Source organism: Aythya marila, assembly GCF_965140915.1.
Source record: "Aythya marila genome assembly, chromosome: 3".
Lineage (NCBI taxonomy): Eukaryota > Metazoa > Chordata > Aves > Anseriformes > Anatidae > Aythya > Aythya marila.
In genome coordinates this window covers 690,254-707,168 of record NC_139044.1, presented here as the reverse complement: position 1 = coordinate 707,168, position 16,915 = coordinate 690,254, and the positions used below count along the sequence as shown (strand labels likewise).

Here is a 16,915-nt window from a genome sequence, read left to right as displayed (position 1 = left end):
GAAAATTGGGCTATCTTTAAAAATGGATTTATTCTTTTAAAAAGGATATATTGTACAACCAATGAATATAAAGAAGCAAAAATTCACACACAAGATCCCTGGTCTAAAATACAATGATATGCATCTCTCTGCCCAAAATGAATTCCCATTAGCTTTTTACATATTTGCCTTGAATAAAATGTATCAAATATGCAATGTAAAGTCAATATGAGTTAATTTTCAACATTCTGTGCATGCAAAAACTAATCTTCATTTCTTAAAGGTTAGTGGGAAGAAAATTAAGTTGCATCTCAAAAGCTGTACCTATCATATTGCTTACCTACAAATTCAAGCTCAATGTGAAATGAATCCATCTGCTCAGGTGGTGATATTAAAGTACTTAGTGATTACCAGGGTACATACTGAGTAACAGTGAAGTGCCTATGCTGAATCAGCAAACTGTAATAACGCAGGTCAGTAACCAATCATCTTAGGCCTTTTTATCTAGCAAAGATACTTCAACTCATACCACTTGCATTACTATTAATGATAAAGAGATAGCAGCTGAGAAAAACAATAGCTTTACCCCCAGCTCCTTTTGTTCTCCTGTCAATACACCAGCAGCATATGAAGTCAGCATATCAAATAAAATGAGCTCAAAATCAAAGATACTCTTCCTAACTCCTACCCTAATTGAGAAGAACTGAACAGTATGTTAATAAAGGAGAACACAGAAAAAAAAAAAAGACATGATAATATCAATTTAAGGTTTACAAACACATTAAAACATTAAAAAGATTTAAGTAAGTGTCCCACTAAATAAGGTAACTTCTCCACAGAAAAGAACACAGACTGTACTCCATAGCAAATATATATATAATTTTAAAATTGGTCTGCTTGTTAAACAGGTTAGTTACCCACAAAAAAAAAAAAAAAAAAAACAAACAATGATTCAACAGCTCCACAGCCAGATCAGCCAGGAAGATTTTTGTAGCTGTACCCAAAAAAAAAAAAAAAAAAAAGTCTCTTCTGTTAAGAAAACTGCTCTAACCATTCAGAAATGCACTACCCCAGATGTACATGTGCAAACAGAAGTAAGAAAGATGGTCCAAAAGAGAAGGCTTCACAATTTTTACTAAGCAATTAGTTTAGCTATTAATAAACTGATACAGTTATAGCACTTTGTAATTCTTTTTGCATAGTTATTACAGAATGTTTTGAGAAGTGTCATACTTCAGATGTGTAACTAAATTGGATTGTTTGCAAATAAAACCATAACAGAATTTTGCCAGATATAAAATAACTAATCCCTGAGAATGGGAAGAGAGGCAAGAAAAGATGAAAATGAAGAGTCAAATGTGATAAAAAATGTTTAAGAAAAATACAGCCCTTAAACCACGAATTCCTAGATTATCTGGGAATTATACAAATAATATTGCAAGCCTACAGTACAAGAAGAATCAATGCTAAATTTTATGTCTGGTAGCAAACACTGTTTTATCAAGAATTCACGCAGTTTCCAGCTACACAACTAATCACTTTTAGTTACATGACTCTAATATTCAGCTGACCTCAGACACACTGTGCCAGCAATCCAAGAAGTTTGCTTCCAAAGGTAGAAACATTGATACAAAATATGCTACCACGACCATAGGCCTGAAGGATGCACCTCTTCATCATCAGCTTTTTAAAACAGCATACAAACATTCTAAGCAGTATCACAAAGTATCTTTTCCTTTTCTTGTTAAGTGAAAGCTATAACATCCCACTTACCTTAATGACAAATTTGTTGGATGCCATGACTGTTACGACTGTTCAATGTAAACTGGTCCTATAAAAATAACAATTAAAAATGATCAGCACTAGGAAAAACTCATATCTCTATACCAGAAAAGAGGGGATATTATTCAATAGGGAATGTTTTTAAATCTATTACTCTTTTTCCCCATTATTGTTGCTCTTCGTACCATATTATCTGCTTTAAGAAACCCAAGGAAAACCCTTCTTTACAGGAGAATTACTTCGCTGCTTGTCTCAGTTTCTTTAAAGAACTTTATTACCATTTGGACACTAAGCAACAAACACCTGAAATACAAAATTAGAACTATTTTTCAGACCAGTACCAAGGTAGAGACAAAATGACGTTAATTATCCTAAACAACCTTTCAGACAGCAGCACAGTAAACTCGGAATGTTCCTTTACTACTGTCTCAACCTCTGGCCCCCTGGTCTAACTTCTCTTCCAGAAAAATGCCTTCACATAAAATCCATTTGCATAGCTCAAAGAAAGAATAAGAGAGAGAAGAAACACACACACACAGTTGAAAAAAGGACTTGTTTTCAAGGGGGAAAAATAGCAAATCCCAAACCTTAATACATGAAATAATACCAGCATTTGTCAGAGTCTAAGAGAAGTTCATCCCCTCCTATCTTGTGGATACTCCACTCCAGTGTAGCTAGGGAGCCCATGACAGGCTGCTTACGTCAATGCTCCTATAGGAATAACCTCTCTCTCAAGAGCACGATGACATATTATATTTAACAGGAGTTCAGCAAGGCCAAACTGCAGAAAGCAAATTTCAGAATTGAGACACCTATTTGCTATGTACTATTTCTGGTACTCAGGGGTTTCAGAGTTTAAACCAGTGGAAGAACAGAGCACATTTTTATTTTATTTTATTTTGTTTGTTTGTTTGGGGTTTTGTTTTTGGATTAAAGAAGTTATGGCTTGTGGTTTACTATGCGTGTTTGTACATTCATTTAAAATTTTAAACTTTTCGTTTCATGCATAAAGCAATGTGACCTGAGCATTATTCTGGCTGCACAAATGTAAAGTGAATTTCAGGCATCCTCTTGCTTATCCCAAACAGGATTTTTTGAAAGTATTTAGCTGCACAGATCTTGACCCTGACTAGGGCCATTGCAAATAACTTAGGAAGTGTTAATTCATGTTGGAAGTTAAACCCACTCTCCTCCCTTGGGTACAAAAGGAAAGCTCTAGTTAATCACTAAGACTTTTTTTTCCTTAGAAGAACACTAACTCACTGAAATGACTACAGCCTTCAAGTAGACTTGCAAGTCACAGCTCTTGTCACCTGTCAAATTCATTTCAGTTTTTTAACTGCCTTTTTCCTACCTGACAACATTACGGTCACTACACTGAAAATACTGGAGAAGTTCACCACTCCCACATAAACAGGAGCTAAACATTCACTTGTCAGAAGGCAGCAAATTATGTGAAATCGGTGAAAGCCTTTCCAGCTAGCCCCACAATGCTGGCATTCAGAACAGACATGGGATAAGCCCAATGGTACCAAATTAATAGCTACAAACACCAGAGAATAAAAAATTAAGATATATTCTTTTTCACACAGGATAGGACCAAAGGTATCAGACAAGGGAGAGATGGGGATTGGACAGAAAACCAAGTGAACGAGAGTATATCTGTATTGGCAGAACGTAAGAACCAGTAAGACAGCTCAAGCTTCAAAATCAAGAAAAAAAAAGCAAGTGTCTGTATCTGGCACCTGCAATAAACAAATTCAACAGAAATTACACTGAGAACGGAGCTGACTTTTACATTCTAAAGTTTCCTAAAGGAGTAGTCTCTTAACATGCTAGAGGAATCTGATCTTTTTTTTAAGAGATAGTACAGAAAAAGAGCAAGAATGCAGGAATATGTACCCACTTCCCACTGTCTAGTTCCAGTTACTGTAAAACACTGCGACAGAGCTGTCAAAACTTCAGGACACAAGTCAGGTTGGTGATATCTTTCTCTGTCAGGCACTACACTTACATATTTAAAAATGCAGACACTATCCTTATTTAGCTTTAAAAAAGGCAAAACAATATAGAGACCAACTTAAGAACAACATAGCATAGCACAGATCATTTTGATCTTAAGATCCAACCACAGTAATTTTGAAATAGATAATCACTTCTCTGCAGTGCTTTCATTCCAAATATCCAAATTTTCATTCCAAATATCCAAATGCTGAGACCTGACATCTCAGAACAATTACATGCAGCTAAAGCTGCAAGGTTCAATTCCACATACTGACTCAATGAAAACTTCCAGTTACTTCAATAATTTGTTTATACATCATGTCAATATCCAAGCAGTAAGAAACAGAAATAGTAAATGCATCATAAACAGTGAGAAATAACCCAGTTACAGTAACAACCGGTTTAAGAATGAGTTTGAACTGAGAGTCATTCCACAAGTAACTACTGAAAATAAACTTCAATATAGCTAATAAGACATTTTTACTATGTTCTGAAAAAGCTCAAAGTTAGAGGAATTGTATCTACTGCAACTCATCAGCTCCACAGTAATACTAAATAGCAAGTAATAAAGAGCATGGTGAATTTTCAAATAATGCTCACACAGACAGAACCTGGAATACCACGCCATGAAACGCAAGACTATCATCCTCCCTTGCACAAAACAGCCCTAAAATCTTTACTACCTTATCAAGTAAATTCTGTCAATATTACCGAGAGCAAGTTTCAGAAACAGTATAGAGAACAGTGCTCTTGATCACTTACAATATCATATTTTTCAATTCAGTCAGGTAGTAAGATGTTACTTCACTTTGGAAGTAAATGTAGCAGAACTATTGTAAGAATCTTAGTAGGAAATAAAATCTAATAATTCTTGAAACAGCAGCTGCTAGAACTAGGACAGATTGAAGCTACAAGGAAATGGCATCCTCCAGAGCAAAAAACATAGGTTTTCTAATGAAACATTTCTCAATGTCTCCTAATGGTATACAACATTATACTCTTGGTGTTCAAGAACTCCAAGGAAGTTCTAGGAAGTTCCAAGGAAGGACTACCCCCCACACAGAAAAATGAAAAGCAGGTAATAAGATACATCACAGCCCTTTCCAAACAGCACAAAACCTGGACATTTATGGCTTATCAGCTTCTCTGTGAAAAAATAAAATAATAATAATAAAAAAAAATCTGGTGTCCAAATTTGAAGCAGCATCTCTGATTTTTATTTTTTTTTTTTAATTTTAGTGGCAGGTGTGTATCTACAGCGTTGTTAACAATCCCTCCACCTTGTTCCCCCAACCAAAAAGAAAAGAAATAGAAAAACAGTAGGCAAAAAATACCAAAAACAGAAAAGTGATAATTGATATAGATAGTTTCTTATCCAAACCTCAAGAATCACAATCTTAAATTAGGAAATTTAGAACTACAATTTGCTGTGGAGCACGCCATCAACAAAGAGCTCCTACAACAGCAAAGATAATATTAGCAAACCTAACATTGACATGGAATTAACTATGCCTTGGGTTATGGCAACCCAAAGGTTAATAATGATAGAACACAAGGTACATTCCCTAATCTACCTAGGTGGTACATCATTTCTGAGCTGCATGTGGCACACATTTCACAATGGTGCTGTAGGTTTGTGAACTCAAGAACTATATCTTGACTGGTGTTTTATCATTAATCTTTACAGTAGCAATGATATGAAGAAGAGTTGAAACAAAATATGCCAGAGTATCATCTCCTCCCCAAATGTTCATGTCTTGCTTGAAAACAAATTAGAGATAAGTGCTTATCACCTAAATTATTCTGGCATCAGCCCCCTCTTTTACGTAAGAATTTGCCACCCATCAACAATGCTACTGTGACAAGGACCATTACAAGAAAGAAACCATTTCCAAAACTAATTTACAAAGCAATAGAAGAAACAAAACCAAAATACTAATATTCAGAAATCAGAGGGAAAAAAAAGAGTCAGCTCTACAAGAAAAGATGCCAATGCTCCTCAAAATACATTATCATTTTCCATGTTGCAAAACACGAGATCGAGATCTACTGCTATTTGGCAACAAAATCTGTTTAGTGGAATATCAGATTTTTCACAAACTAGTCCAAGCCTGAAAATGAAACTATCCATAAGGAAACACGAAGACAACCATAAGACAAAAAAGCTACTCTCAGAAATTATAGTCTTAAAAACAAAGCCAACAAGTTTTCATATACTGTTGGTAGTATTTTAATACCTAAATTTTTAATGGACAGCCTGAAAAGTTAAAAAAAAAAAAAAAAACAAAAAACAAAGCCCTAGAATTAAACATATAGGTTCCTGGTAGCAAGAGTGAGGCATATTTCAAAAATGATGTAGCAGAATATCTTTCTTTCTGAAATTTGAGGTTAACTGGAATGGTAGACACCCAGGAAAACTGAGGAAACAGGGCTTCCCAGAAAGCAAGCTAAAGTATTTTCAGTCAGCTGATGAACAGCATCTTACCTTAGCAAAGAAGGGACTGCCAATGCTGAAGCAATCTGGAATTCAGTAGAGATAGGGAACTGAAAATTCCTGCCACACATGCCCATTTGAAAATACAGCAGCTTCTAACACAACAGCTGCAAACTGTTCACACTGACCATCTTTGGGTGCCTTTACCACGTGTGGGGAGAAGCAGGTACCTGAAAAAGACAAAAACACTAATTGAGGACCTCTCTAAGAGTAGTCAATAATAACTGTTTTTTATGAAAGAATCAAAATTAACCTTCATGATATATATATATATATTCTGAACTCTCCAGAGCTTGGATATCAGACAGTGAGCGCTGTCCAGTGCATACTCAAGGCTCTTTTAGTCAGTTTCTGAGCTCCAATCCTACACCTCAGGTCATTGAGTGGTGACGCTAAACAACACACATATTTAGTAAAGCATTTCTATACGTGGAGGAACACAGCAGCATCTTTAGGTTTTGTTGTCTCAGGAATTTCAGGCCCACCACAGCCTTTTTTCCACTTAAGTATTGGAAAATGCTCTTCAAAAAGTTTATTTTAGCTCATTGTTACCTAAACATTTTCCTTCACAAATAGCCAGTGCACTTTCAAAGCACAACAATACATTGCAATAATGTTACACTTTCACTAAACAAGTGTTGTGATTTAAGGGAAATGAAAGAAACGTGAGTGTCCAATTACAGGCAGGTGTTGGTTGTTACCCTTTTGCATAGCTGAGTGAAGTACCAGCTACTCGATTTTATTTATTTATTTTTGATGAAGTGTTACACTCCTTTCTGTGTAGAGATTAAAACTTAAATTTGTCTCGATTTAAAAACGATTTTCAAAAACCTGCCTTTTGGCTGCAATTATAAGCTCCACAGTTCTGCACAAGCAAAATAATCGTAATAAAAAGACAAGCGTGATAGAAGATAGCGACATGACAGAGCGAAAGCCACAGCAGGCGTGCAGGGCAAGCAGAGCAGCGCGAGCACAGGAGAGCGCAGAAGAAGACACCAGGCGCGGTGTTTGGAGAAGCAGCCAGGAAACTGAGGCAAGGAAGATGTCGTGGACGTGTTTTGGTGAGGACACCAGCGTCTACCTGCACGAGGGCTCAGCCAGGTGAGCGCAGCAGTGATGCAGAGCGGCTGCAGCCGGAGCGGGGCAAAGCTGAGGTGTTTTTTTTTAAAAGCCGGGGCGATGCTTCACGGGGCGGCGCCTGAGGGACGCGCGGGGGCAGCCGGCCGCCGCTCCTCCTCAAGCCACCGCCCGGCACCTTGATTTTTGGAGAAAAACTAAGAAAAAGGGGTAACCGGCAGAACAACGGTGCCGAGCCGTGCGGGCGCCCCGCCGCCAGCCCCTAACGGTTTTAACGGCTCCTCTGCCCCCAAGCAAGATGGCCGCCGCCCGCGAGCTTCTTCTCCCCTATCCAAAATGGCCGCCGGGTGTAGCCACCGCCCGCCCAGCGTTGCCCGAACGCAAAATGGCGCCCGGGGGGGGGGCAGCGGCCGGATGGGGCTCGGGGGAAGGCTAGTCACGTGGTGAGGGGCTGGCCAATGGCAGGCGAGGAGGCGGACGCCGTTGCCGGCCGGTGGGGGCGCGGACGCGCGGCCCCGGGAGCCTGAGGTGCTGGGAGGGGGCTGAGGGGAGTGGGGGCGGGCTGCGCTCCGCTCCGCTCTTATTTTTATTAACTTGGGGGGATAGCGCGTTTTAAAACTGCTTTGAGGTTGGCTTCCTCTTCAAATGTTCGCTGTTTGGAGCGGTAGCGTGTGTAATTAGGTCAATGTGATAAATTGACAAAGCTTTATTAAGCTTTAGCGTGCTGAAACTGGAAGCAGAAATACCAGGTAACGTTTCAAGATGTCTGAGTGAGGTGGTTTTTAAAGCTTTTTTCTTTCTTTTTTTTTTTTTTTTTTCCCTGAAGGTCACAAAATAAGGCTTTCTTGTGTCGTTTTGTTTTAGTCGTGTGCTGCGCTGTAATTAAAGTTATGAGCATTTAGGCTTATTTGTTCTGTGCTGTTAGAAGAGACAGGGTTTGTGGAATATCTTTAAAATAAACTGTCTTTACCCAGGTAGATGCCACTTTACAATGGGCCTTAAAACCTTCTGGAAGAGCTACAAAGTCCTGATTGTTATGGGAACTGGCCTTGGGCTGGTGCACTGGGGGTGGTTTCACATCAAGTCCAGCCCCATCTTCCAAGTGAAGACAGAGGACTTTGTGCCAGAACCTGCGATTGTGGCATATGTGATGCAGAAAGATAACAAAAATAAAGAAAAATAGCTGTAGTGCTATCTGTTGTAGGTAAGTTTCCTAGTTAGTTATCTGTGTTGAGGCAGGAGATGAGTCAAATGAGTTTTCTAACAGATGCGGTCTTCCAGAGTTTTTTTTTTTTTTTTTATTCTTTTGCAGCTGAGTTAACCTGGTATTTACATGCACCCCAAAATTGCATCATGTGTCTTCGCAAACTGCTGTTAAATCCTGTGTAATAAGATGAATTGAGTTATGCTTCTACAGGACTTAAATTTGTTTGAGAAACCAGCCCCATCACGTTTCAAGGCAATAGTCAAATTCCTGTGACTGACGTGATCTATAACAGCATCTTTTCAGGTTCAAAGCTGCTCAGAAATAATTGTGACTTTACATAGAGTAATATATCATGTTGTTAATAGCAATGCTGATTATAATACAAAAGAATGGTTAAGTATGAGAGAAGTCTAAATACTTTAGAGATTATGTATAGATGTAAACAAATACATATTTAATTTCTGAAGTGTTTAAGAGCTAAAAAAAAAAGTACGCAAGATGTCTTTCAGAGGCTTCTTAAAACTTGGCTCAACATTAAGAGCTTTTGTTTCTGAAGTAGTTGCTTGGGAAGCAATGCTGAGTATTTCAGTTCTTTTGTTCTTGTGTAAAAACAGTTTAACATCGCTACGATGCTAATACAGTACAATGTGATACGCTGTGATACTTTCATACACTCCAGTACAGTTTATAGTAGCCTGCTATTTATTGACCTATAAGTAAAACAGTATCAATCTGGAGGTCAGAATTGAAGATAATAACAAAAATGTAGTTTGTGTACTGCATGCTCATGTGTAATAATGTGTATTCTCAAATAGCATTATAGATTGGTATTTGTCCTTACATGATGTTGCGTGGAAAAAAGTAGAAGTTCAAGCTATGTGATATTGTCAGAAGATTATGCTAATGCCTTTCTGTTTTTTGTTGTAGATATAAATAGCTTTGAAGATTTTTTCACCTGTGAGTGTTGCCAGAAGAAGAGATGAGGAAAGCTAGCTGGAGTAGAAAGAATCTTCTACTTGTGGCAGGACTGGCATTTATAGGTGTCCATTTTGGAACCATGCTTGTAAACTTTGTTGCAAAAAAATCTGTTCGATCACATTCGGAAACTAAAAAAGATGATCGTTTAGAATGAAATAGCTTATTGTTGTCATTATATATAAATTTCACAACTTGAGCCTCGTTTTAAGAGATGGATCCTGAGCAGATAATCAAATGTATTTATCATACTGTTTCACATTGGAAATAGTAATCCTTGGCTACAAAGAATAAAATGTAGTAATTTGAATTTAATGTACTGTGAATTAAATTTTGAGTTTAAAGTGCTGTGAATTCTAGATCCAAGTAAAAACAAAAATGTTAATTTGAAAATGTCTCGTCTTGAAGCTAAAAAGCCTTCATTATTTATTAGTGACCCTTTAACTAAAGATACAGTTAGCCAGTCACTGTCTCTGTTAAATAGGATATTAAAATCTTGCTATGGTCCTGCTGGTAGACTTAAGCAACTCCACAACGGTGTGGGAGGCTATGTATGTATAACTTCACAATCTTCAGCCATACTTGGCCGTCTTTCTGTCAGTCATCCTGTGTTAAAGGTTTTAACAGCCTCTGTACAGAACCACGTAGCCCGCTTCAGTGACTGTGGCTTATTTACTGCTATTCTTTGCTGTAGCTTGATTGAAAACTTTAAAAGCCTACCTGTTCCATCTTGCACTGTAATTAAAATAAGCAAAGATCTTTTGAGTTTGTGTACTGACTACCTCAAATCTGAGGCCTGTGGTTGCCGAGTATCTGTGGATTTTAGCAATCTCAAGACTCTTCTTTGTTTGGTACGCAGCGTATTAACAAGCAAACCCGCTTGCATGCTTAATGCAACAGAAGTTGATCATCTCACCATGCTAATAGTAAAGGCTTTCATGTTTACTATTCCGTGTCATGTTGAAACTAAGGCTGTTTTAGGAAAGTGTGTAACAGTACCTGTGAAAGGTAGAAGAGTTCTGGATTCTACAGTTCTTCCTGGACTACTGATAGAAACACCAGAAATTCAATTTGCAAAACTACTTTCTGTCAAAAGAATTTCTTCTGACGCTATCAAGATAGCGCTTTTCTGTGTGTCCATGTCAGGAGACCTGTTCAACCCTGAAGAAGGAATGATAACAGTCCATCATGGAATTTCTCTAGAAGTGTCAGAGCTGAATCAGTTGCTTAATGTAGGAAAGCAGCTGGTTAATGATGAGGTGGGCCTTGTAGTGTGCCAGAAAGTTATCCACCCCTCGTTGAAACAGTATCTGAAAGAGAACCAAGTCATGGTTGTGGACAGAGCTGGGCTATCTGTGATGGAACCCCTGAGTCAAATGACAGGTAACGAGCAAGTTTTCTGCACTAAGTTGTTACCCTTGATGTTAGTCTTGTAATGAAATCCTACCTAGGTGGAAACCTACTGTCATTGCGTAGCAGCAGAGCAAGTGTTTCAAACCAGAAGGTGCTCCTTCCTTGTCTGAAAGCAATTTTAAGTGACTGGCTAGCTGGAATGATGACATCCTACCCAGATGATCACTGGTTGCTCCTTGAGGAGTATCCAATTCTAGCAACCATTTGCAAATGTAGATTATTTTCAAACTCCTTTCTAATGAGAGTAATAAGGTTACCTATTACCTTAAAGTAAAACTAAATCTTGCACTGTGAAAATGTGCTGGTTTCTGCTTGCAATTTCCTCTGTGGTCACAAATGTTAGATATTGAAGAATGTAATTTAAAAAGCCAAGAGGGGCAAAAAATGTTCATGCTTTATGAAACGCAACAGGCATCTGTTCTGAGGACGTTAATACGTGCTGTTCTCTACTTTTCTTAATTGGGCAGGTTCCAAGCCTATAGCTTCCATACATTCGTTTTCTCCCAGTTGTTATGGAAGTCTGAAGGATGTGTGCACTAAGAGTTTTGGCTCAAAACATTTTGTCCATCTAATTCCTAATGACACAGTTGTCTGCAGCTTGGTACTCTGTAACAGAAATGAAACGACGTGGGATGAACTGAAGGTGGGCACGTTTTCTTGAAATATTTCTTGAAAAAATCATGCTTTTAGTGGAAAACAGAAAGAGTAAAGGAAAACCTAAATACAGTGAGTTTAAAAAATATTGGGTTCCCAAATGAAACTTAGTTAGATTTAAGGAAATAGCTCCAAAAAAGTGATTTAGAAATTGTACTGTTTCCAGACTTTCAAAATCTTTGGAGTGCTTGTGTTCCTTTAACACCTCTATTTTAATGCTGGAAGTTCTTCAGAGAGAAATTTTTCACCTGTTCTTAAAGCCAGTACTAGGTAAATGTTTTCATTCTCATCCTTGGTTAATAGGAGCACAAAGTAAAAGTTGCCCATCAAAAGGTCACCAGCAATGCCTGCAAGGCTAGTCAGGCGTAGTTCTTCATTGAGTAGTTGGTGTTGATATTGGTTGACTTTGTAAATCAGCTTTGCAAAAAGGAATAAAATACAGCATTTTTTCTGTTCTTCCATATGGAGCGTAGACAAATAAAGACTATTCTTCAGTTATTAAACATGGTTTTGGAAGTGACGTGGCAAGTTTATATTCACACCATTCAAATTTATGAAGTCTCTCCCAGGAATTACTAAAAACCTTTATTCCAGTAGGTGTTGTTTTTTTTTTTTTCTTTTGTTTGTTTTAAGTGTGTGTGGGAAATCTTATTTATTATGGTATGTGTAACAAAAAATTCATATGGTTTTCAGCGTGCATGTGAAACTGCAGAGCATGTGTTACAGTTAACAATTAAGGAACCCTTGGCTTTGTTAGGAGGTGGCTGTACAGAAAGTCATTTGGCTTCATATATAAGATACAAGGTATGTTTAAGATGAGTTTTTTTTTGTTTTTTTTTTGTTTTTTTAAAGCTGGTTAATATACATAGGAAGCAAAACTTTTAGTAGAATTATCGTTACAGTTTGCACTTGTCATTTGTAGGTTAATGTTGCACTTCTGTATAACCTCAAAACAAAGGTGTTTTTGAAGCACTCTGCTAGGGGCATCTTTTTCAGAATTTAATACTGTATTTGTATCTGCTAGTGTTTCTTTAGGTATCTATAATAGTGTTTAAGTGTTAAAATAAAAATTGAGGGTTTTTTATTGAATGATAATCTGCAGAACTCAGCGTTGACATCTCTAGAATTTTTTTCTATCAGAAAAATCTAACAATTTTTCTGTTAAGGCTGAACCATCTTTAAAAATAACAGCACTTCAAATGTTTGACTAAAGCTATTTCTGTAAAACTGTTCTAATTTTTTCTTGCTTTTGTTTTTTTTTTTAGACTTGTAGTCTGTCCACTAGCAGCTTTAAAGATGCAGATTATTCTCAGACACAATACCAGTTGATTGCTGATGCTTTTTGCTCCTCCCTGGAGTCTGTAGCTTGCTCTCTGAGTCATGATGATGAAATTCTCACAGACACGGTTTATGGACACTGTTGGCTTGTCCCGTCAGGTTTTCCCTCTGTCTCTAATTGGTCAGATTTACTCTCAAAATGTGGCTGCGGAATTAACAGTAATACTCAGAATCTCAACTGGAGGCTTTTGCGACCCCATTTTGGCTCTCCAACTCCACAGAGCTGCCCAGAAGAGCCTTCAGTAAAGGCTGCTGACTTGCTGACACTGGACTGTTTTGCTGCAAAGTACAGTGGCCTACAAGTAGCTGTGGAGACAGCCAATCTGATTTTGGATCTCAAATGCATAATTGAAGATCAAAATTAGCTCTGTGACATGAATTGTGTTGCACAGTGAGATACTTAATCACAGAATCACAGAATGGTTTGGGTTGGAAGGGAACTTAAAGTTCTAATTCCAGCCCACTGCCATGGGCGGGGACACCTCCCACTACAGCAGGTTGTCCAAAGCCCCATCCAACCTGGCCTTGAACACCTCCAGGGATGGGGCACCCACAACTTTCTCAGCAACCTGTTGCAGTGCCTCTCCACCTTCATAGTAAAGGCCTACTTAATGTCTAATCTAAATCTGCCCTTTTTTAGTTTAAAGCCATTCGCCCTTGTCCTATCACTACACTCCCTGACAAAGAGTCCCTCTCCCGCTTTCCTGGAGGCCCCTCTTGGGTATTGGGAAGTCACTATAAGGGTCTACAAAGTAATTATAATTGAAAGCAGAGTAATATACGACATGTTAAGGTACTTAGAAGTGGTTAGAGTATGGACAATGGACAGAAATTAAGTCTGTCAGCTATTAAGTACTCTTCTGATTGTTAAGCTACTGACATACAGCATTTTCAAATGTTTAACACGGTAGAAATTGTGAAACGATAAGCCAAATATTCAGCGAGTCACAGCAACATGACTTACAAGTATTCAAATTGGTATATTCAAAAGAGCGAAATACACTTCAAAAATTGTGTTTCTCGTGTCCTTCTAGGAGATTTGAATGTTCTGCTTCAGTAAATAAAATGCTGAATTGAAGGAGGCTGGCTGATGTTCCTCCTGTATTATGCAAAGTGTTGGATGTTTCTGTAAACTCTATGGCCTCTTCAAAGGAATGGGGAAAATGGATTTACTTGCTGAGGAAAACATGTTATGGATTAGAATTTATGCAGTCTCAGCAAAAGCTTTATATAGATTTTTGTACTGCAGCAAGACATTATCACTAGAATTTTTAATATTCTAAATAAAAAGAGAAGGTTTTCCTTAGCAAATACCTTGAGCAACTTACTGTCAAATTCTGTTCTGAAGTTCTGTTACCTTTTCCTGTACTTTGTTTCTAAATTGCTGGAAGATTTTCAATTCATATATAATTTATTTAGCAAGTTAAAAATCAACCTGAAGACCTTAAGGTAGCAGGTAATGGAAAATTTAAAAAGAAATGGCGGACTAACTGACTTGGGGGTGGGGGAAGCTTTTTTTTTGTACAGTGGACCATGATTGCCTTCTCTGGAATACAGGAAAGCTTATAAATGTTTCTATTATATAAGTAAAGATGCAAGAATGTCCCAGTTACCATTTACTTAACTCTTTGCATATAGTTTTTTTTTTTTTAATGAACTAAGGCTTTAAGCTGCACAGACGTGTTTTGATCTTTAAATAAGGCTTAGACTGTATGATTGAAACTTTCCCATTTTCAGCATGCATGCAAGATCAAAAGAGGTGTTATAGTTTCTTAAATTCATTTTTTTTGTCCCTTTCTCCTCCCTCATTTTCCATCGCAAGGGGCAAATTATACATGACATGCTTTTCCTGAAAACAGTTACATAGTCTACTTATGTTTCCTCATCTTCTAAGTTTTTAATGTATATACTGAGTATAAACAGTGAAATTGTCTTGTGTAAGTCAGTTTTGAAAGGTGTAATTAAATACAGATCTTTCCAGACCTCTTGTACAAAGTCCTTTTTATTTCTAGAAACATGAATCACTTTATCACTGGGAAAAAAATATTATTTAAATTTATGTATCTTTTTATGTCCTGAAAGGATTGTTTCAGTGCTATAAGACATTTATAAGGCACCTGGAAATGTGTGGAAGAATGTTACAAGGGATATCCATATCTCAATTCTCTAATATGCTATGAAAAATACAGAAAAATCACAAATAATGAAAGTAAATGATGATCTATGCCTGAAAGCACAGAAGAATCTTGTTGCTTTATCCAGTTGAGTGTCTATCTCAGTATTGAATTAGAGTATTTTACTTTAATAGCAGCTTGTTATGCTCTGCAAAATGCTGACTGCAGCTGAGAAGTGAAAATTAAAACATTTAAGTAGAAGTAGTTCCTGGTATCCTTTTGTCTTGGTATCTGAAGATAAGTTCAGAGCCTCTATCAGACAGTTGTTAGCTATGATTCTATGCTGCATCAATTTAAAAAGCACACTAGAAAATTGTGAAAGCACTAGGAAAACTTAAAATGTGGTACGTCATTGGCTAAAATACTTTAATAAAAGCATAAGAAAGTGTAAACTTCATAGTGAAAATCTTAAGTTAAATTTGATTTTTGATGACTAGATAAAAATTCATTTATACCTGAACCAAAGATTGTTTTATATATTAATATAGTCTTAATAAAAATTATTTTTTCTCCCAATGTGACAAACAAATAAGTACCTGGCGCTGTTTTTTATGGGCATTGCATGCTCAATTCTCAGTTGTGCTAGATTTTTCCTGTACCTTCAGAAGGTTGGTTAGCCTACTTTTAACAGGTAATATACAAGGAATACAACTTCAGATATTGTTTAAAATTTAAGTAAATTGAACTTTGATTCTCAAACCAAGAGCAGCATAAAATTAACTTTGCTGAACTCCAATGTTTCTTGATGAAACATAGATGCAAAAATGGCATTTCCTAACTCTCCCACCATGTTTTGGGGTTGACAAAATGAAATATCACCAGTTTAATGTCTTTTGAGAAGACACTACAGTTTTATTCCTGCTCTCCTTGGAATTTACAGTTTGTTCAGTGGGAGAAATTAGCATTTACACAGGTATTATTAAAAGGCTAGTGTTTTCTGATGGTGACCTCATTTATTTTTTCTGTTGACTTCTGCAGAGTGCTCTGAGGTTTTTAATTTTAATAATTCTGCTGATAATGCGCAAGGAGGTACATTCATCTTCAGCCTTCTCAGCTGTGCTACTGCTCATGGCCTAGCACGAGCTAAAAGTGCTGATGATATAACCACTCAGGTCAGCATGTTTAAGATACCAATTTAATGTAGTTGCTTCTCAATTCGGTATTTCAGTTTGTTTGGTATTGAAAACTTCAAAGTGAATAAGATCTGAAATGCTGAGTAATTTAAGGATCTTTAGTATTTCTATTACTGCATCCTATTTCAAGTAGATACCATTAAACGTTGACATTTTGACTTTGGTTAAGAATATGGAAAGCCTGTACTTCACTGATTCTGCTACTATTTGCAAATTTTTAGACTAGTTACTGGTCCTTATCTCAATTTTTTTCCTGTTGATTTTCCTATCTGTAAAATGGAATCAGAGATGATGCTTTTTAAGGCATGGAGACTTGTGGGTGAAGAGTTTTAAGTAAAAATGTAAGGAACTATTTGGTTTTTTGTTCCCCTTAATCAGGTTTTTTAAAGCAAACTTAGATCCTTACTAAAAGAATATAGGCTCTACATTTGTTTTAGACTAGATCTTCATGTGATGCTAAGTCGTGTAGATCCTTGAAGATGGGATAAAAACAAATTTATGAGTTCAGAAAACTTAACCTTACTCTACCAATAGCACAACACGGATATTTCAGAAGTGTTTAGGCATTTCTAGGCTAATTAACCATTACTGCTTTTTATCTTTACCTATAAAGGAAGAGTATCTATTGTTGCCCAACTTTGTAAGAAAAATACTGCTTGGGCTGTCACAAGCACAGCAGAGTATG

General features: G+C 37.1%; 2 protein-coding genes across 17 annotated transcripts in view; one reads left to right on the top strand and one right to left on the bottom strand.

Moving 5' to 3' along the window:
• The window catches only part of SLX4IP (SLX4 interacting protein), an 88,120-nt gene extending 80,496 nt beyond the window's left edge, over window positions 1-7,624 (bottom strand). For all 4 annotated transcript variants that reach the window (XR_014317212.1, XR_014317213.1, XM_082757151.1 and 1 more), the window contains exons 1-3: window positions 7,341-7,624; window positions 6,251-6,429; window positions 1,753-1,810 (exon numbers count right to left, since the gene is read on the bottom strand). Coding sequence is in view for 2 of the 4 variants with exons in the window: in XM_082757151.1 (XP_082613277.1) it covers window positions 1,753-1,779 (27 nt within the window). In the remaining 2 variants the exon portion in view is untranslated. The remainder of the gene's footprint in view (window positions 1-1,752; window positions 1,811-6,250; window positions 6,430-7,340) is intronic.
• MKKS (MKKS centrosomal shuttling protein) lies at window positions 6,999-14,884 on the top strand. Of its 13 annotated transcripts, none has more exons than XM_082757148.1 (6): window positions 7,008-7,320; window positions 8,315-8,540; window positions 9,471-10,901; window positions 11,399-11,574; window positions 12,279-12,389; window positions 12,851-14,884. In XM_082757148.1, the coding sequence occupies exons 3-6, from the start codon at window positions 9,911-9,913 to the stop codon at window positions 13,286-13,288; spliced, it is 1,716 nt and encodes a 571-aa protein (XP_082613274.1). In that variant the 5' UTR covers window positions 7,008-7,320; window positions 8,315-8,540; window positions 9,471-9,910; the 3' UTR covers window positions 13,289-14,884. The 13 variants fall into 13 exon arrangements, with proteins under 13 accessions (XP_082613266.1, XP_082613274.1, XP_082613270.1 ...); XM_082757144.1 differs by having other exon boundaries at window positions 7,008-7,360; window positions 8,311-8,540; XM_082757147.1 differs by lacking the exon at window positions 7,008-7,320 and adding an exon at window positions 7,338-7,360.
• The last annotated feature ends 2,031 nt before the right edge of the window (window positions 14,885-16,915 follow it).

Excerpts from the sequence above, each read along its gene's own strand:
- MKKS (XM_082757140.1), top strand. The coding sequence starts at position 9,911 with ATGTCTCGTCTTGAAGCTAAAAAGCCTTCATTATTTATTAGTGACCCT. Across the intron at positions 10,902-11,398 it reads ACCCCTGAGTCAAATGACAG|GTTCCAAGCCTATAGCTTCC; the intron begins GTAACGAGCAAG and ends TTAATTGGGCAG. Across the intron at positions 12,390-12,850 it reads CTTCATATATAAGATACAAG|ACTTGTAGTCTGTCCACTAG; the intron begins GTATGTTTAAGA and ends TTTTTTTTTTAG.